The 27,555-nt window shown below is 38.8% G+C and overlaps 2 protein-coding genes across 6 annotated transcripts in view; one reads left to right on the plus strand and one right to left on the minus strand.

Moving 5' to 3' along the window:
• Nucleotides 1–27,555, plus strand: part of LOC131678025 (glycine dehydrogenase (decarboxylating), mitochondrial) — a 507,641-nt gene that overhangs the window by 267,290 nt on the left and 212,796 nt on the right. The window lies entirely within an intron of this gene.
• The window catches only part of LOC131678028 (uncharacterized), a 115,055-nt gene continuing 92,033 nt past the window's right edge, over nucleotides 4,534–27,555 (minus strand). The window contains exons 1-5 of one of the 5 annotated variants that reach the window (XR_009303545.1): nucleotides 8,410–10,742; nucleotides 8,206–8,343; nucleotides 7,560–7,656; nucleotides 7,354–7,492; nucleotides 4,540–6,465 (exon numbers count right to left, since the gene is read on the minus strand). Coding sequence is in view for 1 of the 5 variants with exons in the window: in XM_058958167.1 (XP_058814150.1) it covers nucleotides 7,461–7,492; nucleotides 7,560–7,656; nucleotides 8,206–8,365 (289 nt within the window). In the remaining 4 variants the exon portion in view is untranslated. Of the gene's footprint in view, nucleotides 6,466–7,111; nucleotides 7,493–7,559; nucleotides 7,657–7,777; nucleotides 7,911–8,205; nucleotides 8,366–8,409; nucleotides 10,743–27,555 lie in introns of those variants that run through there. The other 4 variants (XR_009303544.1, XR_009303547.1, XR_009303546.1 and 1 more) reach the window with 4 other exon arrangements.

Below are 27,555 nucleotides of genomic sequence, written 5' to 3' on the forward strand. Positions count from 1 at the left end.
CCAATACTTTGGCAAAGCAAGTCGAGATGATCCACATGACAGCAGGTTTCGAAATGCGGAACTGGATGTCAAATTCGCCCGAAGTATTACGTGCACTGGGAGCCGAACCTGTCAACGAAAAAAGTCTGGATATCTCAACAGAACTGGCTAAGGAAAAAGTTTTGGGGATGTGGTGGTCGACTCAGGCTGATATTTTTACCTACAAAGTTTTCACCAAGCGCAACGAAGAAATACTTTCAGGACGGAAACACCCGACCAAACGGGAGCTACTCAGCACTATTATGTCGATATACGATCCTCTCGGACTAATAGCAAACTATTTGATGTTCCTCAAAATACTCTTACAGGACGTTTGGAGGTCTGGAGTATCATGGGACGAGTGCATAAAAGATACGGAGTGGGAGAAATGGATCAAATGGTTACAGTTTCTACCGAGCTTAGAATCTCTAGAAATTCCTCGTTGTTACAGGCTTAAAACTTCTAGCGCGTGTACTAGATCCATCGAACTTCATATGTTTGAAGATGCTAGCGAAAACGGGTTCGCTGCGGTGTGTTATTTCCGCTTTGAAGAGGCTGGGCAGGTGGAATGCGCGTTAATAGGAGCTAAAAGTAGAGTCGCTCCCCTCAAGTTCGTGTCCATCCTGCGTCTGGAACTACAAGCGGCTGTTATTGGTGCCCGATTAGCGGAAAGTGTTATCAAAGGGCATACTTATAAAATCACCCGAAGAGTTTTCTGGACTGACGCACGCGATGTTTTGTGGTGGTTGAATTCTGATCATCGGCAGTATAGCCCTTTCGTCGCCTGTCGGATCAGCGAATTATTGGAAACAACAGAGCCTAGCGAGTGGAGGTGGTTGCCATCGAAACTCAACGTAGCTGACGAGGCCACCAAGTGGAAATCAGCACCGAGCCTACACTACAGCAGTCGATGGTTCAAAGGACCCGAATTTCTCTGGTTACCCGAAAGCAATTGGCCAAAGCAGCCAGTCCTCGGAATTTCGCGGGAGGAGTTACGATCCAACCTGCTGCATCATGCTGGTGAAAATAGGGTGTTATCGATGATCAACTTCTCTAGTTGGAGGAAACTTCTACGAACGACGGCCTTCGTGTTTAGATTTCCTGAAAATGTTCGCAGGAAACAAGTGTTGCTGGAACGGTTCGTAGGTCCGTTAACCGCGGAGGAACTGACTAAGGCAGCTAGTTACCTTTACCGATGTGCGCAAGATGATGTATATCCAAATGAACGAAAGCTACTACAAGGACAACATGAGTTTTCAAGTAAAGGATCCCTCACTAAAGGTAGTCCGTTGTACAAGGCGGATCCATACATAGATAATGCGAATTTGTTACGGATGCGAGGACGAATCGGCAGCTGCGACTTAATCGACGAAGCTTACAAACATCCCATCATATTACCACGAAACCATCCGGTTACTTCATTAATTTTGCAAGACACTCACCGGAAATATCATCACCAGTGTCATCAAACCGTATTAAATGAGGTTCAACAGAAATGTTATATTCCCCGGTTACGTGTAGCATACGGAAAAGTTCGTCGGAATTGCCAAGAGTGTAAAATACGATTAGCGAAGCCAAATCCTCCCTCCATGGCTGAATTACCGAAAGCTCGTTTAGCTGCATTTACCAGGCCCTTTTCATATGTAGGAATTGACTATTTCGGACCAATGGAAGTTTCAGTTGGCCGTCGGGTCGAAAAGCGCTGGGGTGTCTTGGCAACCTGTTTAACGACACGTGGGATACATCTTGAAGTTGCACATTCTTTGAGTGCGGACTCCTGTATAATGAGCTTGCAAAATATCTTCGCTCGTCGCGGTGTACCCATCAACATTTTCAGTGACCGAGGTACGAATCTAGTTGGAGCAAATAAGGAGTTAAAGAAAGCGTTGGAAGAAATGAATCAAGATCGATTGGTATCTGAGTTCACGACTGAAGACACTAAGTGGTCGTTTAATCCGCCAGCATCCCCACATATGGGAGGAAGCTGGGAGCGACTCATTCAATCCGTTAAAAAAATATTGATGGCTATTCTCCCAAAACAACGCCTGCCAACTGATGAGATTCTCAGAAATGCACTAATTGAAATCGAAAACATAATTAACAGTCGCCCTCTGACATACGTACCTATAGACGACGAATCCAGTCCAGCGCTAACACCGAATAGTTTCCTACTGGGAACCATCAACGGCTGCAAACCCTTGGTGCCTTATGAAGATGATCATGCAGCTCTTCGAAGAACATGGAAATCATCCCAAAGGTTGGCTAATATGTTTTGGAAAAAGTGGCTGGCCGACGAACAAAATGGTTCGCACCAGCGCGACCGATTCAGGTAGGGGATGTAGTCATTATAGTTGATCCGAGATTTCCTAGGAACTGCTGGCCCAAAGGACGAATAATTGGGACTAAAACTGCACAAGACGGTCAAGTTCGGTCAGCAACCGTGCAGACGGTACGTGGGATCTACGAAAGACCAGCAATCAAATTAGCGGTGCTCGACGTCGGTGTAAACGGAAGTGATATGGAAGTCAAGCCATCCACTGGGGGGGACTGTTCCGCAAACCCCTCGACTGCGGACACACCTTTTCACGAGCAACCTTCAGCTAATGATGACAGCGGGTACGAGCTAGAGTTTCCGGTTTGGATCAGACTTTATTTGAGCAAAGAAGTTACGGTGGTTCGATCACGTTAGTTGAGATTATTTCAAAGAAAATTGAATTTGCGATTGCTTACACATTTATATTTTAACTTTGATTGATATAATTAGTTTAAAGTTGTATGCTCTACGGTATTAATGAAAAATGGATTGTAATATCAGCTATGAATTCATTATCGATATTTGTAGGTTAGTGGCGTCCAACGTGGAGCCAATTACTGCGTTACGTTAGCAATTAGTTGTCTTAGACTGACCCTGTCACAAATTGCTTCCAAATACCGATCCTGAGACGAAAGATAGTAACCATAAAAACGTATGCTGTGAAGTGAAAAGATTAAAAAAAATTAATTAATTATTTGTATTGCAGGAAATTTTTAACTGCGAGTTGAAATAAACAGTTTAAGAATACGGAAAGTTATATACTTGTTGCTTCCGCAACACTAGGGTGTTCTACTAGATTCTGCCATTGGCTTCGATCCTACCTTGTGCACCGCGAAATCGTTGTTCAAATTGGCGATATTGTTTCAGAATCCTTTTTCAACACTTCCGGAGTTCCTCAAGGTAGTACGCTAGGTCCACTACTTTTTTCACTGTTCGTGAACGATGCGGTTTTCGTTCTAAGCCGTGGAGGAAAGCTGTTTTTGCCAACGACTTAATTTTTTTTCTTGTTATACGGAATGAAGCCGATTGCCGTGAGCTACAGCATCTTATTGACACCTTTTATGGCTGGTGTGTAAGAAACATGATGGTCCTTAGCGTTGCAAAATGTTTTGTCATCAGCTATTATCGAACGAAAAATATGGTTACCTTCAACTATAACATCGCAGGAACTCTACTACAACGCGTTGACCACGTGAAGGATCTAGGAGTCATTCTTGATGATAAGCTAATGTATACTCATCACGTCTCAGCGACCATCGACAGAGCCAATCGTTTGCTGGGATTTATTTTCAAAATATCCAACGAATTTCGGGATCCTCTATGCTTCAAGGCTCTTTATTGCTCATTGGTGCGCCCGCAGTTGGAATTTGCAAACGTCGTTTGGTGCCCGTATCAAGCTACGTGGAGCCTTAGGATCGAAGCAGTCCAGCGTAAATTCATACGATATGCGTTACGTGAATTGCCGTGGAACGATCCATTAAACCTGCCACCGTACGAGGACCGTTGTCGTCTTTTAGGACTTAATACTTTAATACGCCGGAGACATGCAGCGCAAGCTACCTTCGTGTCAAAGATTCTGCTGGCTGAATATGATGATCCGGAGCTACTAGCGCAAATCAACCTCTACGTGCCTACCCATTCTCTTCGCCCTCGAGCCCTGCTGCATTCTGAAATGCGCAGCACTAACTACGCTACCAATAGTCCAATTTTAGCAATGAGTCATCGCTTCAACGAGTTTGCTGAAATTTTTGACTTCGTCATGAACTCTTCGCAGTTTCGTCGTCGTGTATTGTCACTATTTTAATTATGTTTAGTTTACCTTAGTTTAGTATAGTTCATTAAGACAAATTGTCAGTTGGACTTTTTTTATACAAATACAAATAATATAATACAAAATAGTATATATATATATATATATATATATATATATATATATATATATATATATATATATATATATATATATATATATATATATATATATATATATATATATATATATATATATATATATATATATATATATATATATATATATATATATATATATATATATATATATATATATATATATATATATATATATAAATATATATATATATATATATATATATATATATATATATATATATATATATATATATATATATATATATATATATATATATATAAATAAAATGACACTTTACAATGGCAGTGCTTTAACAAGTGAGCATATGCAGCCGAGCTAGAGTGACGAGGCTTGGCCGCATATCTGAGGCCAAGGACACATCGATTTCTGGTGTATTGTTCGATTTCGCTGCCGCTCAGTCGGCTTTAAACTAGCTATAGCCCCTATGTTCGAGTATACCTGGCACACTGAGAACGAAAATTGGGCTCAGCAGCCAAAATCTTAGTTGATTTTCTGTTTTTAGTTAGTTATTATTTGAGACAACTAAAAAATATCTGATACTGCTGATTTGGATTTGTTATTTTCGAATCCCTTAAATTAAACCAAATTGTCGGTTGAAATTACTGATTTTTAGTTAATTTTGCGACTTAAAACTTTAGCGTAGACACAACCCTCTAACATTCAACTACTTTTTCTGCTGAAATCAGCAACCCATTTTGTTGATTTAACTACTATAACTGGTTGAATTAACAAAAATCTTTGATAAATTCAGAAATTTTTTTTGTTGATATCAACCAAGTTTCGTTTTTGAAATTAGCATTTTTTCTGTTGAATTTTACTTTGTTGGGATTCAAGCTTTCGGTTTATAAACAACATTTTTTAATTTTTTTTATTGCTGATCTTTAATTGAATGAAAACTTATAACGATACAGATTTGAGAATTCGAGCGGGTTACTGTTAAGGTATACGAATAAGTCTAATAGATTTTTGCATTGCCGATTGATATCCTTTACATTACACTGATTCATGTTACGCATGATAGGTTCTATAAATTAAATATAAACATTCAAACCAAACTTACACGCGTGGTCTTTCATAAACTGTTCGTTTTGCTTGGTAAGTTTTGGGGTCCCTATCCAGCAGTATATCTACGCAAGTATTGAATTATTTTCTTCATACTCTAAATTGTATAGTCTCAGTTGATTAAAATTATGCTAACTTCTCACCAATTTCATGTGAGCCTATTATTCATCATACTACAATAATTGTCAATTCAGTATATCAGTTTGTTATTTTCTGCTACAGTGGTGCATCAGATATAGAAATACTTGGTGTCTATTGCATTACTTATAATGCAATAAGTTTTCTACAACTTAAATTCTTGTTTGATTTCCTTATTGTGATCGATTATATCTTCATAGAGATACAAACTTTGTGATAATTATACCGCTTCTGTCATACCCTAGTAAAAATTGGTAAGTTTATACATACAGAAAAAAATATTGGTAAAAGTAAGAATGTGCGCTCTTAGAAAAAAAAAATCAACCAACGCCTAAAGGTAGCAAAAACAACCAAGTTAAAAGTAAAATTTTTAAATTAATCAATGAAAATAATAACAATAAAAGTGTCCCTTTTAAGCTATAGAAGAATAGTAATCAAAATATGTTTCTTTTCAAGCATAATCTCATGTTGATTGTTTTTTGTTAAGAGCGACAAACTCTTACTTTTACCAACATTTTTTCTGTGTGTAGCAACTAATCAAATTTAAATTATCTTTAACTAATTGTCTATCCATAAGTCGAATTTTATTATTTGCGGTGATGCTATAAAACAATAGACTATTCTTCTGATTCTACTGCTACTTCTAGTATTCCCCTATAGGACAGTTATGTGAAGAAAGGTAGTGTACTACAACTAAAGATCAATAATTCGTTGCTATTATCACTTAGGCATCTATGAAATATGATTTCATAGAATAGTAACTCTTTAGAAAAAAGCATTTCATTTCAGCTGTTCGGGATGGGTCGTCACATTAAAATCCGCTGCGAAGTTTGTTGGAATCATGACTGCACGATGCAATTCCACAAATATTAGTAACACATGTCTGTTGAAGTAAGCCATTGCTAATATCGCCACATACATTATTCCTAAAAAAATAAACAAAAAAATTATCTACATTATGATAAAATTAATAAATACTTATCTCAAAATTCAATAATTTCGCCGCCAATCGATAAAATTCCTGTAAAAATTAAAACCATTAGCTGGTTTAGAATAAATTAATATGCAACAATAAGAAACAAAACTATGTGAAAATATAAACAAAGCCGTGCAATATTTAGCAGTTTTATGCTATAAATAAGTTCTTTCAGAAATATTGTTCTGTTCGAACAAAAGTGAAATAAAAAATATAGCAAGAAGACATTAAAATATAAGGTTGCAAATTGATCGTGATCCGACTAAAAAGCCTAAATAACAAATGAAAACTAACAAAGACGTACTGTCTTAAAAGTGATCCAAAACAGTGTTTTAAATTTCCTTGTTTAATAGTATAAATGAAATTCAAATCTTAAAAATAAATTAAGTACCTTAAACTTCTAAAATTCAAAAATCAAATATTCTGAAATTCTAAAATTTCAAAATTCTGAAATTCTAGGATTCTAAAATTAAAAAAATCTCATTTTCTAAAATCCTAAAATTCTAAGTTTCTGAAATTCTAAAATTCTGAAATTCTGCAATTCTAAAATTCCAAAAAATCTAAAATTCTAAAATTTTAAGATTCTAAAATTCTAAACTGAATTCTAAAATGCCAAAAATTCCAAAATTTTGAAATTCTAATATTCTAGAAAAATAAACTTTCAAAACTCTAAAATTCTAGAAGCCTACAATTCAAGTTTCTACTTCCTTGAAATTCTCAATGTTTAATTTTTTTTTTGCTTTATTAATTTCAAGAAAACATGTATTTTAAAATTCAGACATTCAAAATAGAAACCATTTGAAATGACGCATTTTTGATTTTGGCTAAACTTGGTTTAACAAATACTTACAGAACGGGCTATTTTGATGAAACAAGATTGTTAAATTTAATTTTGAAAACGTAATGGAACTTTTTTCTCGGGATGTTACTTACAGTATTGTAATCGGTTCTTAAACGTTTTACCCCACATTGATTGGGTGTGGACTTGCCCGGCCATAAACCGAAGAATGTGGTACGCATGATTGCTGCTGCACTGTATATTATTTATTGCACATTTGGACATCCTCCTGACCTAAAATTTGAAGTTATGGTGTGATAGTGCCACTGTTGCTTATATTTAATAGGGAAAAAAATGTTACCCCGGATAAGTACTGCAAACGTGTCGCATAAATCTCGAATCGACTCTCGAGTACATGGTCCTTTTGCCACACTACAGTAGGTTCTACAGTAGAATACCTGCAAAAAGAAAATATGATTAGTAATTGTAATTTTATTGCATACGGTAATCGACGCCAAGCTGAAATCAACGATAGCTTCTTTCAAGAGCTACACAAGAAGTTTGATCTAAATCTATTACCTTCCATATTTTTGTTAGTATCAGTTTTGTTTGATTTATTTTATATCCTAAATGTATCTCTAACATTTCCTTAACCTGATATGAAGCTTACGCTAACAGGTTGTCGTTGCAAATAAACATACATACATACAAACAAACGGTATTCTGTTGGTTTACACCTAGTATCAGGACAAGGATTAGTGCATCGTAATATTATATTTAGAGGTCAAATAAAAATATAACTACTAGAGAGCATTCACTGATCGAACCCATCGAAACTATTACGTAAGCAAACTAACCGAATGAGCAGCCGCTGGTGCTGAAAGATTTCGCTGAAGGTAAATACAACGGTACGAGTGCCGGAGGGTTAATATTTGACCAGTACTAACGGCGACATCCGCCCTCTAGTAGTTATAATCTCCTATGTCAAAACAAATTATTGAACTTACCTGGGAGAAAATGTCCTTCGCGGTAAAGCCAATCATCCGGAATCGAAATATTATCAAAATCTTTCCTGGAACTTTGATAATACAGTCAAGTGTGATCAAAGAACACAAACAGAGATGCCAGGTATTTTTTTCAAATGTCTGCAATAATAATTTTAAAAGTCTGGGAAGAACAAAAATGTCAGGAAAGCTAGTGTAACCAAAAACCTTTATATTCAAATATCTGCAACAAAAGTAAAAAATCTGCAAATATCTGCAACCAGACTAGAAAATCTGCAAATATCTGCGTCATCGAAAAAATCTGCAGCTTAAATTAAAAGTATGCGAATTTGCAGACTTATCTGCAAATCTGGAATCTCTGAACACAAAACAAAAACAATTAAAACCAGTGCTGCCAACATTCCAGACATATCGATCATGAACCGACCAAAGGGCCGAAGACGCAATAATATCGAATCGAGAAAAATAGCTTTGATAATTCGCTTCAGAAAATTAAATTGTATTTTAACAGTGTTTGCATACTGCGCTTTCAAATGTATTGAAACACTTCAAAACAATACTAGTTTTCGGAAGCATTACTAAAATATTTTATATAATAACGTTTTCGTTGATAAAATTGAAAAAAATATATTTCGCCGAATGTTGTTATGAAATGTTGATTAGGCCATTTTTGAGTCGCCCTCTTATTTTGACCACTCACAATTTCGCCCTGCAGTGTCGCCAGAAAACAAAAACCAAATGTGGGTTTCACCGTGCTCGCCGGAGGGGAAAATTTGTTATTCCCCCCGGGCGTATCAATCAGTTGGTTTTTGTTTAGGGCGACTCTGTTTACGGGCTTTGTAATATGATGCTGTCAATTTCGCCCGTACACACTACCTTAGAAATGCAGAGGCGTAATCCGCATGGCGGCTTGTTTACAGTTGAAAGTCGGATCCGCCGTTTTGTTTTTTATTGATTCTCATGAAGTGTGGAACATTTATAAATGAGTTTTTATATTTATTATGAAGTATTTTTACTCCTCTTTAAGATATTACTCAAATCTCCGTTTGTGTACATTTGTTATATAGGCCCGTTTGTCGGTTCACGATCGATATCCTTATTTTTCCAGATTTGCGGTTTCAGGTCGATTTCTTCACCCTCGCTTAACTTTTAAACCAGGTTTACCAGTACGTTTAAACCTGGCTAAAACGTTAAGCGAGGATGAAGAAATCGGTCATTAGTATTGTTAAGCACGTTGAAGTCCAGATTGCGTTTCGTCTAGCTTATAAGTACATAACGAGAAAACCGCATTACAGTGAATCTTCGAACAAATTATCAGACATACAGTGTAAACTAACAGATTTTCTTACTCGCTGAGAGTACAAAGAAGTTTGTAATAATTTTTTGGTGGCAAAACTGTATTTCGGTACAGTTAACTCTCTCTATGTCGATATTCTCTATGTCGATATTTTTCTCTATCTCCATTATTTCGTGGGTCCCTTCAGATCGCACGTATAAAAACTCCTCTATGTCGATATTTTCTCTATCTCGATATCTCCCTATCTCGATGTACCTAGCTTTATATTTGCCTGCATTATTCTCTCTCTATGTCGATGTGTTTTTGTTTTCTCTCAGGACATCACAAAGCATATACATAATGAAATGAAAATTGGTGATCAGGGCGCTAAGTCGAATATCAATATTCTGCATGTAGGGGCAGTAAAGACATGATTTGCGGAAAGTGGATATTCAATGTTTTCCTACGATACTTTGTAAAACGAATTCATCTTAATCTGCATATATCGAGGTTTTCTAGAAATTATACATTTTTGGGTTCAAAGTTTTGACTTTGACGTGCTATAAAAATATTTAAAATGCAGCCATCTGTAGCACGGAAATCAAACTTTCGTGGTCAAAAAAATTTCAATTAGGGGAACATGGGGAGATTTGACCAAGCGCAGAATTCGATTATTGGATATGACGTGTTCTATTAGGTTCTTAAATTTTTTTCAAAAATTTTTTTATGCTAGTTTCGGTCCGTTAAGGTAATTTTAAAAGTTTGGAATGAAAAATTCTTTTCTTATAGAAAAGATTCCGTATTTAATAAATTCGCGTTAAATTATGTAATTTATCAAACTTTGTATGGACATATCTACTCGCCTAATAATTACTTCTAAAATACTTGTACATTATATATACTTTATGAACTAGTGAAATGACTTTACATATATCGGAATATTTAAATAGTTATTACTAAAATTTGCACGAGATTGAACGCAATAACTAATGATGGGGAGACTAAGATTTTATGGGAAGACGTGACCAAGTGGCAATAGGCCGATGAAAAATAAAATTTATCTGATATTTACTATGCTGTCGTACCTACTGTTAGTGTTAATCACCTCACAAAAAAAATCCCACATCAAACATCAGTCTATATCTTGTTGTACTAGTAAACAAAGTTAGTAGTAATGTGGCTGATTTCATGACGTGTTAATATGCAATGTAAGCAGAACAGTTAATCCTTAAAAGGAAATGCATTAAACACAGTCGAAATTTTTGAAATGCAACCCTTTTTATATTTTTTTACTGCTACCTAATAGCCTCGACAATGTGGAAAAAAAGATTACAGTATTATTTGTCATTATTTTTTGTTTTGATTTTTCAAAATTCTCTTGGTCAAGTCTCCCCAGGCATTGGTCAGGTCTCCCCGCATTGGGGAGACTTGACAAAAAAACGATCTCAAACTTTTATAACTTTTGAAAAAGTAAATTAAAAATTCCGCAAAAAATTATGAACACGAATAATACCTTTTTACATTATATCTCAATGACTTTGGAAGGATTGAAAACTTTTTTAGAGATTTATGTAGTAAACCTACATAAATCTCTAAAAAAACCTAGTCAAGTCTCCCCATGTTCCCCTACATGTGGGGCAGAATGATAAACTGCAAATAAGGGATACTTTCTCAAACGGCAAACTTGATGTTTTGCAGTGCGTGTGCACTTTACCCCGTCGGCTACTACCCTACTCCCCCCAAAACGAGCATCTATCATTTCCCGGTATGCATTATGATGTCCTGAAGGAAAAGTTGTCTCAAAGAAAATCATTGTGTTCTATATGTCGATCTCTCCCTATGTCGATGGTCCCTTCAATATCGACATAGAGAGAGTTAACTGTATTTGGTAACATCGATATAAATACTGATAAATCTGGTATATCTGGCAACGCTAGCTCGAAGCAACTAAGATGAATACAACTATAACGATGGTGGGAAAAAAAACTGATGGGATTATTGCGCGGTCTAAAATCACGCCTCCCCAGTTAAACTCACTCCGGAACCGGTTCGGATTTCTGAATGGAGTCATTATGGATTCCAAATCAAATGCAACAACCGATTCCGACTCAGAATCGGTTGATGCATTTGATTTGGAATCCATACTGACTCCATGCAGGATTCCGAATCAAATTCTGAATGGTTTGACCGGGTCCCAGTAGACGAAAAAGCGGCTGGGCGAGTTAAACTCGCCTAACGGGCATCACACTAGCTTCGCTGCTTAAGCTCACTTGTTAACAGGGATGCCAAGTATTTTTCCGAGAAGTCTGGAAAATTTTTCGAAAAAGTCTGGTTTTGTCTGGATGGCCAAATTTTTTTGAATAAGCTTCATTTTACATCTATGAGCTGTATTTTTTGCAATTTACTAATGAGCGACCGAAAATAAAAGTCGCAAGGATAGAATATGCTTCGTAAAATCCAAATTCATTAGAATATAAAAATCGGAAATAAACTTCAAGCGTAAAAATCGGACGGAGATTCTTCAGCATAAGAATCGCTTAAATAATGTTAACCCGCAAAACTCGGTAAGAATGAGATTTCAAGATTAAAAGTCGGCTAACAAAAACTTCTTTGTAAGAAACGGACATATTTTCATCCGGTTTTTATACTGAAAGTTTATTTATCCGACTCTTGCAGAGGAAAGTCCCAGTCCGATATTTATGCTTGAAGTTTTATATCCGGTTTTTATATTCTAAAATATTTGAAACGGGTTTTACGAAGCACGTTCTGTCCTTGCGAACTTTGGTACGTTGTGTTTCCAGTAACTCATTTTATTTTCCAAATTATCTTGATAAATCTGGACAAATTTTCGGAATTCTGGATCAGACAAACATAAATCTGTATGTCTGGACGACACTTTAAAATCTGGATGAATCCAGATAAATCTGGAAGGTTGGCACCCCTGCTTGTTAAAGCACTGTCATTGTTATGAGTGTTATAAGGCGCACCTTATTTTTCAGTTTATCAAACTTTTATTAAAAATGTCTCATGTCCGCTCTCGGATTCGGTTTATTTAGATTAAAATACACACTTTTGGCAAAAACTATCAATCTTTTATAACTTTCTGCAAATCTGAATAGACCAATTAGCGAACTGCATTGCAATGGAAAAAAATTACCCGCCAAAAAAACCATTTCCCGAAAGGAAATTCTCTGCGGAAGTACTGCTGGAACAAACAATTTCTATGCGATTTTGTGGTCTTTGGCACTTTAGGTTTTTGGGAGTATTTTTGGAATTATCAAGTTGTTTTCCAATTTGCAATATTCTTTGAAAATATTGTTGAAATTTTATGGATGAGGGCACGAAAACAAGCGATAGTAATATCGACCGGTAGGGTCTTTCGTCATTCGTTTGACCGTCGTCATACTACGAATACCAGCATCAGAGCAGTAGCAGATGAACATTTTTCGCTACATAGCCCATACCAAGCAGACCGTTACGAGCGGTCAGCCGGAGGATGGGCTTCCCGCAAGCAGTTGGCAACGAAGGCCGTGTAAAAGTACCCCAGTCTCGGTTGGCGTTAAGAAGCCTCATCGCTACTGAACAGAAACTGTCGCCCTGCGAGAAATTCACAGCTATTAGAAATCGAGCGGGCCTAAACTGTGACCCAAAATAAACCACAAACCAACAAGTTCTTTTCAGGACCAGCTAATTATATTCCAGTAAGATATAAATCAAATTTTCGTTTTCCATTGCATTAAACCTCCCTCCCCCTTTCATTCCGGCTTGAATTACTATCAATCTTTATGATGCTGTGCGGTGGGGGCACTAGTTTTGATTATAGTGCAAAATTTAGATTTGCGCGTTTTACCACAAGTTTTTTAGCTGTGCTGTTTTCAAGAAAGTTGTAGTTGCATTCAAAATAATAAAGTTTACTTCTATTGTCAGAGGTGGACGAACTAGTCTGGCTCGCTTGGAATCGAATTGTACGGACCAACCACTACTTTCAAAATCCGTCATTTTCAGTAATTTTACATTCTACAGAATTAGTCACAACTATTTCCAGTCAGCGCAAAAATCGAAGGTTTTCATTCAGTTATACAGCAGATTTTCACTTTTAGAAAAACAGGCAACATTCTGGCCGAAAATTTTGAAACGGAGCACCTATATCGAAACGTTAGAAAACGTTCGATTTTTGTAAATTGAATCATTACACTAAACTTTCTACAAATCACAAATAACTTTTGATTTTGTGCCATACTACGTGAAAGCGACGGTATTGTTCACAAGTGGCTCACTTACCAGCCAACGCTCTTGACAAGCCACTTTCTGATGCTTTTTTTATTCCTTCGGCTTTATTTGGTTGGTTCGGAAGCCTTTCGGCGTTAATGAGCCGGAGTATCAGTATAACAAATTAGAGTAAAACATAAACAATATAGATGGTGGTCTGTGGGGCATTTCTTGAATCCAGATGGCGCATCCGCTTGTCGAATCGTCGTTCCTTTTCTTCTTGGCAGGTGTGGTAGTAACCGGTAGTCCATGGTGCTTGTTGGTAGTCCTTGCAATAGATAGCTCGTTGGGTGGTTAATCGCAATTCCCTTATCCGCGCCGACGTCGAATCTCGTAACAGATGGTGTATCTGCAACGAGGAAATCCCAGTTCTCGATACAGTCAAAATGTCTGTAACGAGTACTGGGGAGAAGGGGTACTGGTGTAGATATCTGCTGATGAGGTGTATTACTTTGCTAAGTAGGAATTAGTATAAGAAAAACATTATAAATTCACATTAATCGACTTGAGGAAGAGATATATGGGGTACATGATTTGGAGGTTTTGAGTTGCCAGGGCGTCCCGGATCGGCATATCGGGTGGTGTTTCGTGTTCTTGTAAAACTCCATTAAGTTTTGCTCTAGCTTCACGATGATCAGAGTCAGGCTCTGAGCACGACCAAACGATGTGGTCAATGTCTTGGTAACCTTTACCACAATGACACAGGGCACTGTCGGCAAGCCCTATACGTGAGTGGTGAGCATTACTGTTGTAGTGATTTGACATCAGTCTTGATGCAAAACGGATAAAGTCTCTTGATAGATGTAAACTCTTAAACCAAGGTTTAGTTGAAACCATTGGAATAATGGAGTGCAACCACCGACCTTTATCGCCCATTGTCCATCTCGTTTGCGAGGCAGCAAGGGCCTTTTGCCGAGCAACACTGAAATATTCGCTATACGTGATAGGCCTTTCGAAGACATTTCCTTCAGTAGCACCTTTTTTGGCGAGCTCGTCCGCTTTTTCATTGCCCTGTATTGAGCAATGGGCCGGGACCCACACGAATGCCACGTGGAATGACTGGTCGACCAAAGCACGAAGAGTCCTTCGTATTTCCAACAGGAAATGCGAAGGGTGCTTGGTCGGTTTCATTGATTGTAGAGCTTCAATGGAGCTGAGGCTGTCCGAAAAAATAAAATATTTGGCTGAAGGCAGAACCTGTACTAGACCAAGAGCATAATGTATTGCTGCCAGCTCTGCAACATACACGCTACATGGCTCTTCCAATTTGCGAAAAACACTATTATTCACGTTGAATACTCCGAATCCTGTTGATCCATCAATGCTTGATCCATCGGTGAAAAATTGTTTGTCTTGATCGATATGATTATAGTTAGCCGAAAAAATAGCTGGTATAATCGACGATCGCAGATGATCAGGGACACCTTGTGTGGATTGTTTAATGGTTAGATCAAAGGTAATCTGTGGGTTGTTCAACTACAGTGGGATATTTTCAGCATGATTTGTTATTGATGGACTAGGTAGCGTTAAGTAGTCGTAATAAGGGAACATGCGCTTTGTATGCACTTCTAAGCTGTGCAGTACTTCGTAATTGTTGATGACGAGTTGATTCATAACTTCACTGCGTATAAGAAATCGAAGTGACAGCTCATAGAACCGTTCGGAAAGAGGAAGCACTCCAGCTATTACCTCAAGGCTCATCGTGTGAGTAGAATGCATGCAGCCAAGAGCTACACGTAAACACCGATACTGAATTCTTTCTAACGGAAGAATATGTGTTTTGGCAGCGGATCTGAAACAAAAGCTTCCGTACTCAATCACTGACAAGATAGTTGGTTTATACAATCTAATCAAATCGAGTGGATGAGCACCCCACCAAGTTCCAGTAATAGAGCGAAGAAAATTTACTCGCTGCTGGCATTTTTGCTTTAGGTAACCAATATGTTTACCCCATGTGCCTTTGGAATCGAAAAAGATCCCCAGGTATTTGAAAAACATCGAATGATTAATTGGTTTGCCACCTAGTAGAAGCTGGAATTTAGCGGGATCGCGTTTTTTCGAAAAAATAACCCTCTCTGTCTTTTCCGCCGAGAATTCGATGCCCAGCTCGATAGCCCACACAGATAAATTGTCTAGGGTATCTTGCAGAGGCTTTTGCATATCTCTGCCGTTTGTGTCTACTACCGACACTACGCCATCGTCTGCAAGCTTCCTCAATATTCTTCGTCGACGTTGAGATTTAGCTACTCGGGTCTCCCTCAAGGCTCATGTCTTAGCCCACTTCTGTACAATATTTACGTCAGCAATATTGATGATTGCTTGACAGGTAATTCTGTCAAGCAATCATCAATATTGCTGACGTAAATATTGTACAGAAGTGGGCTAAAACATGAGCCTTGAGGGAGACCCGAGTAGCTAAATCTCAACGTCGACGAAGAACCATGCGCAAAGTTCATGTGTTTTTCACGCAGCAACTTGGTTAAGAAGTTGTTCAACTTGGGTGAAAGACCACTTCGGTGAAGTTTCTCTGACAGGACATCGATGGAAACTGAATCAAACGCTCCTTTAATGTCCAGAAAAACCGAGGTCATTTGTTGACGTTTGGTGAAAGCAATGTCCATCTCCGTTGCGAGCAGCGCAAGACAATCGTTTGTTCCTTTGTCTCTCCGAAAACCGAACTGTGTTTCCGAGAGCAACTGGTTTGCTTCGGCCCAGTTGTCGAGACGACGAAGAATCATTTTCTCGAGCAATTTTCGTATGCAAGATAACATAGAAATTGGTCGATACGAATGATGGTCTGAAGCTGGTTTACCAGGCTTCTGGATAGCGATGACTTTAACTTGTCTCCATTCGTGCGGAACAATGTTTTCTTTTAGGAAACAGTTGAATAAAGCCAGCAAACGTTTCTTAGCTGAGTCAGGCAAGTTTTTAAGCAGAGCAAATTTGATGTTATCCGCCCCTGGAGCATTATTGTTGCACGATAATAGAGCTATTGAGAAGTCCACCATCGAGAACGAGAGCTCAGAGTCATTTGAAGTATCTCGGGAGACTTCTTGTGGGGGGACCGAATCTGGACATACCTTTTTCGCAAAGTCAAAAAACCAGCGATCTGAATACTCAACCTCCTCATTTGTCGTTGGCCGATTACGCATGTTCCTGGCTGTCTTCCAAAGAGTACTCATTGAAGTCTCTTTTGACAAGCCTTCCACAAAATGACGCCAAAAACCTCTCTTTTTTGCTTTAATGAGACTTTTTAGCCTATGCTCAAGTGAGGTATATTCGACGCGAAGTTCTGGCTTGCCTTCTTGACGCCAATTGTAGTATGCATTAGATTTTTTTTGTATAATTCCAAGCATTCTTTGTCCCACCATCGGTTTGGGGGCGTGCTTGAAAGGTTTTTTCGCGGAAGTGCTTAGTTTGAGCTTTAACTGCACTGTCGTAAAATAGGCTGACGAGGAAGTTATACTCGTCCAATGGTGACATAACTGCAGTAGACTCAATTGTCCTTGCTACCGTTTCCGCATATTTCTTCCAGTCAATATTACGTGTAAGGTGATACGAAATACCTACTGGCTCCACTGGACTGGGTCCATTGGTAATATAAATAGCGATCGGCAAATGGTCGCTGCCGTGAGGGTCTTGAATAACTTTCCAAGTACAATCGAGCGACAGTGAGTTCGAGCATAGAGAGAGAGATCCAACCTACTTTCTCGAGCGGGAGGGGCTGGGACTCTTGTGGCTTCTTTAGGGATGATCCATAAATGACGTAGCATTTTTTGAGTGATTTTTAACACCCCCCTCCCCCATCGTAGCATTTCGTCACAAAATTCTATATACCCCCCTGATAATTACGTAGCTTGAAGGTAACTCTCACCCCCCTCGTTGTCCCCGTAAAAAATCTAAAAAAAATCAAAAACGATGTTAGTTAGATGAAACGGGTAAGATTGTCGTGACATCAGGTCAACCCCTATTCCCCTTTAAAAAAGCTACGTAGCATGACTTTTTTTTCGCTCGAACAGTCAACGAGTGCGGACGCCTCTTCAAGCGCTCCGCAAGTAATTTATTAATTAGTATTTTTTTACCTACGTAAACAAACATCGCGCGCGTGCCTCGTAAGTTACAGTGCTATTGAACCTCAAGTAATAGTAAAATAATGCAGTGCGGTGTAAAAACTTGCAACATAAACGACGACCGCTTCCTCTGGAAGTGTGAATTTTGCAGCAGATCGTACCATGCTGCCTGTGTAGGTGTGCAGCATAATCAGGAAAATTTTATCCGGGCATTTATGGTGCCTGTGTGTGCGGACTGCCAGCACATTATTAGGACAGAGGTCGACACACGCAAAATGATCTATCTACAAGATCAGCTGATAAAAATGATGAAGTCGCATACTGACACACAACATCGAACCACAGCTGACCTAAAGAGCCACAGTCTTGAATTGTTCGGTAGCATCGAACAATTACTTAACGACGTAAAGCAGTCAATGCAAGTCGTCCATAAAAAGAACGAAAACATATGCAGTAAACTAGGTCAGCATTTTCATTCTTGTGACAATTTGTTGCAAAATTCGATCGACACCATCAGCAAATCGACCAAAACAATATCGGACAATATGAATCATAAAATTGACGAACGGCTATCACACCTCGAGAACGAACTGCTTTCCACTAAATGTTCTGAGCCGTACCCTCTCGTCAATTCCGACCTATTGGAAGAATTGAAGGATGAAGTGAAAGCTATTTCCATTGCAATCTCCAACATGACAATACCAGAAAATGGCATGAATCAATCAAAATCCCTGGCTGAAGAATTAGCGGAAAAATCACACGCTACAGTAATCCAACAGAAAATAGATCATACGTCTCCAGGCTGGCGATTTTTGAGCGATAAATGGCAATGGAAGCAGGATTGGACAAAATATGACGCCAAACAACGCATTCGACGACTTCAGGAGAAAGCTGCTGATAAGGCAAGGCGCAACCGAAAACGTCGTAAGCAGTCAAGTCAACGTGACAACGATCGCGCTAACAATCATCATCATAACGACAGTGGTAAGACGTCAGACAAATTACTACTTGCCACGGCGAAAAAACAATTTTCCGTTCCTCCCACAACCACAAAACACCCGATTGCTGGTCTTGCAATACCAGCAGTAAAAACAAATTTCATAAACTTTAAAAAAGGTGACACCATCAACCCGTACCGTTCAGCTAACGAAAACATTCAACCCAAACAAATGAAAGTGACACCTACCAGTGGCGAAAATAGTTTAAACACATTGGCAACCACATCTCAACATTCGAACACAGACAGCCAATTTGAACTGGACCCCTTGCACCCTCCAATCGTACGCCTCACGTCACAATCAACGAATGGCGACGGTCGCTTTTTAAAGGCCAGACTTCGCGAACCAAAAATAATGAACATTGTACGCCTATACCTGGCCTTCATATATGCCAATGATCAACACCCATCTGTTTGCGTGGAAGGAATGACGCCGACCAGCATCAAAATGACGCTCGCATCCGAAGGACTACCGACCACTCCTGACCATCTCCTGCGCATTTTCATCGAAGTCTATCAGGAATATGGGCTAAACCCAGACGAAGCAGCAGCAGACCTTGACTCTTATGGAAAATTGTTATCAAGCGAAAGAACCAGGCGCCTTCAACAACTCCGCGAAGCTACGCATAAATTTGGAACGTCGAATTTTCGGAAGTAACGACGCCCTCTATAGAGGAAGAAAATATAACTGTAAGTAATTTAAATATTCCAAAAACTTCTTCGCATCCACAACAGAATTCTACTGAAATTTTGGTCTATTGCCAAAATTTTAATCGAATGAAAAGCCCAGCCAAACTTGAAAGAAATCCAACAAAAACTAATTTCATCTTCTTTTAATATAATTCTTGGAACAGAAAGTAGCTGGGATGAAAGCGTAAGAAGCGAAGAAATTTTTGGAAATTTAATGTATTTCGGCATGAACGGCCATAAACGCAGACTTTCCTTCAGAAGAAATAGAAACCATTAAACATATAGAATTTGAACATATATGGGCAAAAGCAGTAATATCAGGAGAAGTGCACATATTCTCCTCTGTGTACTTTCCACCTGAAAATGCTCACAAAAAATCATTTGAACTATTTTTTCAAACTGTAGAATCTATCATGTCAAACATGGAACCTGAAGTAAAACTGCATATTTATGGCGACTTCAATCAACGTAATACCAACTTCATCGTAGACATTGAAAACGAATCTATCTTACTCCCAGTCGTAGGCGAAAATGAAACACTTCAATACTTATTTGACAAAATATCTGAATTTGGCCTGCACCAAATCAACCATGTAAAAAATAAACAAAATTCATATTTAGACCTCTTATTCACGAACTGCACTGAAGACTTCTGTGTTAATGCATCTTTAACTCCATTATGGAAAAATGAAGTATTTCACACAGCAATCGAATAGTCAATTTTTATTCATCAAAACTCTTCCCCGAACGACTTGGAGTATGAGGAAGTGCCGGAATACCATAAAACTGACTTCGAAGAAGTCAAACGTAGACTATGTAGAATAAATTGGCAAACTGTATTGAGTATGAAAGGAAATGTCAACGAAGCAGTGACTAAATTCTATTTAATTGTAACGAATTTAATCTCTGGAACAGTACCAGTAAAAAGAAGAAGAAGAACTCATGGCGGCCAGCAGCCTGTATGGTTCAACCAACAACTGAAAAATTAAAAAAATAGAAAGCAAAAGGCACATAAAATTTACAAAAAAGAACATAGCATTACAAATCGGCAAAACATTCTGGATATTTGCTCCCAACTCGACATAGCCATTAACACTGCACATGAAGAATATAATCGTAAAATCGAAACTGAAATCAAGACCTGTCCAAAGAATTTCTTCAATTACGTGAAAACGAAATTGAAAAGTAGCAACTTTCCATCCCAAATGCATTTTGACGGACATGTAGGAAATAACAATACTGAAATTTGCAATTTATTTGGAAAATTCTTTCAAGAAGTCTATACTTCATATTCCGAAACAGACCGCGACCGCGACTACTTTTCATTTATACCTGAATTTTCAAATGACATTGCCGTCCACGAACTATCTGAATACGAAATTACCACCGCACTAAATAACTTGGACGCATCAAAAGGACCTGGACCGGACGGAATAGCACCAATATTTTTAAAAAATCTAGCAGAAGAATTCACTCTACCACTACTACATATTTTCAACATGTCACTGAAAAATGGAACATTCCCAGAAATATGGAAATCATCCTTTTTAGTGCCAATTTTTAAATCAGGCGCTAAATCGGACATCCGAAACCATCGTGGGATTGCCATTATATCATGCATTCCAAAATTATTCGAAAAACTAGTGAATGACAAAATATTTCAGCAAATCAAAAATCAAATAACAAGCAAGCAGCACGGCTTTTATAAAGGCCGCTCAACAACATCAAACCTTTTAGAATTTGTAACATTTACTGTAAATGCAATGGACAATGGCAACCATGTGGAAACACTCTACACAGACTTTAGTAAAGCATTCGACCGTATTGACATACCTTTATTACTCTTCAAACTGCAAAAATATGGCATAGAAAATAAACTATTGAAATGGCTCGAATCATATTTAACGAAACGTCAACAAACAGTTCGCTTTCAGAATATATTCTCGGAACCAATTTCTGTCACCTATGGCGTACCCCAGGGTTCCCACTTAGGCCCTCTTCTTTTTATTTTGTACGTTAATGACATTACCTTTATACTCAAACATCTAAAAGTGCTTATATATGCAGATGATATGAAACTTTTCATGGAAATAAGAAATGTCAAAGACACTGAAATATTCCAAAACGAAATAAATATATTCCACACGTGGTGTAGCAAAAGTCTACTCCAACTTAATGTAAAGAAATGCAACTCAATAACCTTCAGCAGAAAAATTTCAAACGTTCCCATAGACATACACTTAGGCAACCAACTTGTAGAAAAATGCAAAATTGTACGAGATTTAGGCGTAATCTTAGACTCCAAGCTCACATTTGTTGAACATTATAATACAATAATAAATAAAGCAAATAGTATGCTGGGCTTTATTAAACGTTTCACCTACAATTTTGAAGACCCTTACACAATAAAATCATTATACAATACATATGTCAGGCCAATTTTGGAATATTGCAGCATAGTATGGAACCCGTACACTGTCCTGTACGAAGAACGCATCGAATCAGTCCAAAAACAATTTATTTTGTACGCGCTCCGTAAACTAAACTGGACGACATTTCCTCTTCCATCGTATAAAGCACGTTGCATGCTCATTAATATACAAACACTCAAAGAACGCCGCGAATTTGCCATGCTTTACTTTATCAACGACATTATTTCTCAACGTGTACAATCCGCATCATTACTTTCGCAAATAAAATTTTATGTACCTAGCCGACAACTAAGAACTCGTAATTTATTCCAAGAACAATCTTTTAGGACAAACTATGCTAAAAATAGCCCCATCAATAGAATGATGCGTCATTATAACGAAAATTGTGTAATAATTGACCTTTCCATGTCTAGAAAACAAATCAAATCTGAACTAAACCGTAGAAATAATGTATAGTATATAAGTAAATATTGTAAAACCATTCTATGTAGTCTCCATATGCTTGACGAAATAAATAAATAAACATGACCCCCTACCCCCTGTCGTCACACATCATCACAATATACAAAACTCCCCGCTCCCCCATATAATGCTACGTCATCTATGGATGGTCCCTTAGTATTCAAGATAGCCATGCTGAACTCATCACAAAGGTCAGAGATGAGAGGGGCTCGATTATCATCGTAAGACTCCCCCCAAGCGAGACCATGTGAGTTGAAGTCCCCTAAAATTAGGCGGGGCGCAGGGAGAACCTCAGTTATATCTTTGAGCTGCTGGAAGTTTAACGGAGCTCTAGGTGGGATATAAACTGATGCAACGCATAGGTCTCTTCCTTTGATCTGTATTTGACATGCCACCACTTCAATACCTGTGAAGGCAGGGGGGTTGACTCTATAAAAAGAGTAACATTTTCGTATTCTCAAAAATACTCCTCCATGATGATCGTCCCTATCTAGTCTAATAATATTGAAATCACGAAAACTTAAAGTATGATCGGGCCGAAGTCATGTTTCAGAAATAGCGTAAATGTCACAATGTGTGTGGTGCAGAAGTTGCTTGAATGTGTCTAATTTTGGGATGAGACTTCTACTGTTCCATTGAATAATGACAGTATCCTTAACACTGTTCGATGTATTAGCCATCGAAACTGATTAGTTAAGACAGGAGGGGCCATTTAGCGACTAGTTGCTTAGCAAAATCGCTAATAGTTGGGAGCCAGGCAGAAATAATACTTTTGAGCTGTGTCGGAATTTCAAAAACATTGAGAATCCATTCTACAATAGTTTTGAAGGAGATCAGACCTGTTTCAGTCTTGCTCTCCTGCTGTTGTCGAGCGCTACGGTCTTTCTTTTGAGTTCAAAGACTCGGAAAGTCCTTGCCTTGAAGTTGGAAACCAGGGACTGCTAATTTATTAGTCGATGGCTTCTTTGAGGTGGCTGGTTTGGATCGCTCTTTCGTGGAACGCTGAAGCTTGTCTGAACGTAGTTTATATGTTGGACAATCACGTGCAGAGTGAGGGATACCACCACAAAGAACGCATTTTTCAGCTTTCTTTGTACATGTGTCATCGTTGTGTGCTTCTTCGCACTTGGAGCACTTCGCTTTGTTGCAGCAGTAGGTACTTGTATGGCTCAGCTGTTTGCAATTAGCGCAGCTCATAATTTTTGGTACGTACATGCGGACCGGAAGTCGAAGTTTGTCCAAAAGTACGTAATTTGGTAGAGCGGCACCTTCGAATGTCAATCGAAATGATTTCGAAGGAGTGTAAACTTTTGTATCGCCTGTGCCTGATACTGAGTTCAACTGTTTGATTTCCAGTATCTTAACCTGCGGAATGTGTTTGGCTTTAAAAATACCCACACCATTCTTTAGGTCGGCGATAGTTAATGATTCTTCCGTTACAACGCCATCTATTTCGACTACGTTAGCCGGAATATACACGCGATATTCAATATTAAAACGTAGATCATTAACTATTGTGTTAGCCTGCTTCCGGTCTGAGAGCACGACGCGAAGTTTATTCGCGTTGACTTTCATTATTTCGCGCACGCTAGAGAAATTGGCAGTTAGGCTTTTACTAATTTGGGAGACCCTCAAGGGTTTTCCTTTCGGCCGGAAATAGACCACGAGTCGATCGCCTGAACGGTCATTATATTGCCGAACACGCGGAACATTATTGTTGGGAACGAAATTTTTGTAGCCAGTACCACCAGTACCAGTACCAGAACCCGCCCCTACACCCGAACCAGAACCCTCACTCAGAGTTAAAAATAATCGAAGCTCTTTGTTGACGGCTGAAAATGAACCTGTTGCAACTCGCGGTGAATAGAAAACATATTCATTCAACTATCCATCTTATTCATTCAGTTGAATATCGTACAATATATTCATTACACTAATTATCTAGGAATATGTTTTCAAATGTCGATAAAGCATATGAAACAACAATCATCATCGCTTACATTGTGCCAGGGCCTACTTTGATGCGTTTGATTCGTTTCTGCAAGGTCGCTTCGTGTAATAATCGGAGCCGAATGAAAATCTGCATGGATGAATGGGCGGTTTGTTCGTTTGACATTTTCAGCTGCGTCACTGAATATTGAAAATGAATGCAGCTGAATATGATCAATTTTCATTCAATGAATTTGAATATTTTTAGCTCTGCCCTCACTAGAACTTAATGGAACCAAGGGAGGTAGGAGGAAAGAGGAATTTTGGTTATTTTGAGTTTTCGGTATTGCACCGGTTGGGTTAATCAAGGGAGTGACGTGATAATCCATGTCGTCCTCGTCAGACATCGGGACGGCAGGTATCACCGTCACCAAGAAAATTTAAAAGCAAAATTAAAATAAAACAAAACTGAAGGAATAATAGAATAAAAGCGGGAAACTTAGCTTTTCTGCTACTCACTGATGCGCCAGCTGGATGGCGCGAAGTGGCGAAATCACCAACACCGTCCAATCACCCTACGCTGCAACACCGATGCGGCCGCCGCCGCTACGGTGATCGATGCGAGTTGAAAAAAACCACCACCACTGCGTCGCCGCCGAAGTCACCTACACTGCAACAGCCGATAAGCGCCAAAGCACAACTTCTGCGCGAAACGCCCCGTCGCCACCCTCTTCACTCTCGCTTGTGCCGTATGCGTCACACGATACACACCAGCACAAATCACTCCCGAAAGCGCGCGGGAAACTCCACTCGTAAACTGACCCGAAAGGAAAAAAACTGCCGAGCACCGAACAAACGCAGACCGATAAATCACGTCTACCTCGTCCGAGATCAACCGAAGGAATGTCTTTCTGATGCTTGTAATAACAAAACTTCAATTTCATTCTTTGTCGATAAATTGATGGGCCTGAAAAGGGCCTTTTGTTTGGGCAGTGTTCGGAATTTACTTGGAGCTGGTGTATTTGGTAACAGCTTTGGTGCTATCTGAGACGGCTTGGTCAACTCTTCTGACAGCAGCAAACGGACGGCGGCTTGAATTTCGCGGGAGGTTATTGTCAAACGCTTGTTGTAATGAGTCAGGCGGAAGATCTCGTTTGCAATGCGTTCGAAAATGTCTAATAAATCTGTTTATGATGCTCGACGAGACTCTGGAATCTGGATGGACCTCCTTCAGCACCTTGTAGACGTAGATGTACAGTTTCAGTTACAATGCTGCAAACGAACTGATCGTGAACAACAGCATGCTGAGTTTTTATACCTGACTACAGCACAACGTAAGTCGTCCTTTTTTGTGTTGTCCTCAATATGTGTTCTTCGTAGCTCCACCCCTTCGTTTGTCGACCACATAATTTTGATAAAGAACAAAATTGAAATTGTGTTTCCAATACGGAGGTTATCGAACACTCAGGGTAAAAAGAGTACTGTAATACGGCACCTTGGTAAAATGTTTGAGAATTGAAACCTTTTTTGAATGCGCCTAGTAAACACGAAACTGTAAACAAACACACAAATGATAACTTTTTATTTTGTGTCATTCTACGTGAAATCGACGATATTGTTCACAAGTAGCTCACTTGCCATCGAACGCTCTTGGCAAGCTACTTTCGGATGCTTGTAATAACAAAATTTTAATTCAATTCTTTGTTGATAAATGGCCCGTACCAAACAGACCGCTCGTAAGTCCACCGGAGGAAAGCCTCCCCGCAAGCAGTAAGCAACGAAGGCCGTGTAAAAGTGCCCCAGTCACGGTTGGCGTTAGGAAGCCTCATCACTACTGAACAGAAACTGTCGCCCTGCGAGAAATTCACCTCTATCAGCAATCGAGCAGGCCTAAATTGTGACCAAAAATAAACCACAAACCAACAAGTTCTTTTCAGGACCAGCCAATTATATTCCAGTAAGATATAAATGAAATTTTCGTTTTCCATTGCCTTACAACCTCTTTCCTCCCGGCTTGAATTACTATTAATCTTGATGATGCTGTGCGGCGGGGCACAGACAGTTTCCATTCTAGTGGAAAATTTAGGTTTGCGTGTTTTTCCCAAAAGTTTTTTAGCTGTGCTGTTTTCAAGGAAGTTGTAGTTGAATTCAAAATAAAATAGTTTACTTCTATTGTCAGAGGTGGACCTTCCAACGAAAACTAGTCCGGCTCGCTTGGAATCGAATTGTACGGACCAACCACTGCTTTCACAAAATCCGTTATTTTCAGTAATTGTACATTCTACAGAATTAGTCACAACTATTTCCAATCAGCGCAAAAATCGAAGGTTTACATTCAATACAACAGCAGATTTTCACGTTTGAAAAAACAGGCAGCATTCTGGCCGAAAATTTTGAAACGGAGCACCTATGTCTACAAATCACAAATAACTTTTGATTTTGTGCCATTCTACGTGAAAGCGACGGTATTGTTCACAAGTGGCTCACTTACCAACCAACGCTCTTAACAAGCCACTTTCTGATGCTTGTAATAACAAAACTTCAATTTCATTCTTTGTCGATAAATTGATGGCCCTGAAAAGGGCCTTTTGTTTGGGCAGTGTTCGAAATTTACTTGGAGCTGGTGTATATGGTAACAGTTTTGGTGCCATCTGAGACGGCGTGCTTGACCAACTCTTCTGTGACAGCAGCAAACGGACGGCGGTTTGAATTTCGCGGGAAGCTGCAAACGAACTGCTGCATGCTGATGCTGGAAACGAACTGAGCGTGAGCAACAGCATGCTGAGTTTTTATACCTGACTACAGCACAATGTAAGCTCGTCCTTTTTTGTGTTGTCCTCAATATGTGTTCTTCGTAGCGTTGCACAGTGGGAAAAAATGGACCCAAAACGCGACTTTTTTTGAAAAGGCTGGATGTCGTTTACCAGGAAAGGTTTTTCTTATCTAAAAAGGTCTGAAAAATTGATTGCTCTTATTTACAAAGACCGCACGGTACGCTATCATGCCCGTTTTGCCCCAATTCCCCCTTTCGTTTGAGTTTATGTTCAAAACTGAATATATAACTCGGAAGAAAGTTGAAAATGTCTGACAAAAATTAGTATTTCTTGTGTAAAAAGTCTAGAGAATCGATTGAAGATAATTAGAATAATCTCACAAAACGTATACACCCATTTCACCCCAATTCTCCGCAAAACCAAAGTTTGAAGTGATTTCTGGCTGCTTCATATT

Source organism: Topomyia yanbarensis, chromosome 1 (assembly GCF_030247195.1).
Source record: "Topomyia yanbarensis strain Yona2022 chromosome 1, ASM3024719v1, whole genome shotgun sequence".
NCBI lineage: Eukaryota > Metazoa > Arthropoda > Insecta > Diptera > Culicidae > Topomyia > Topomyia yanbarensis.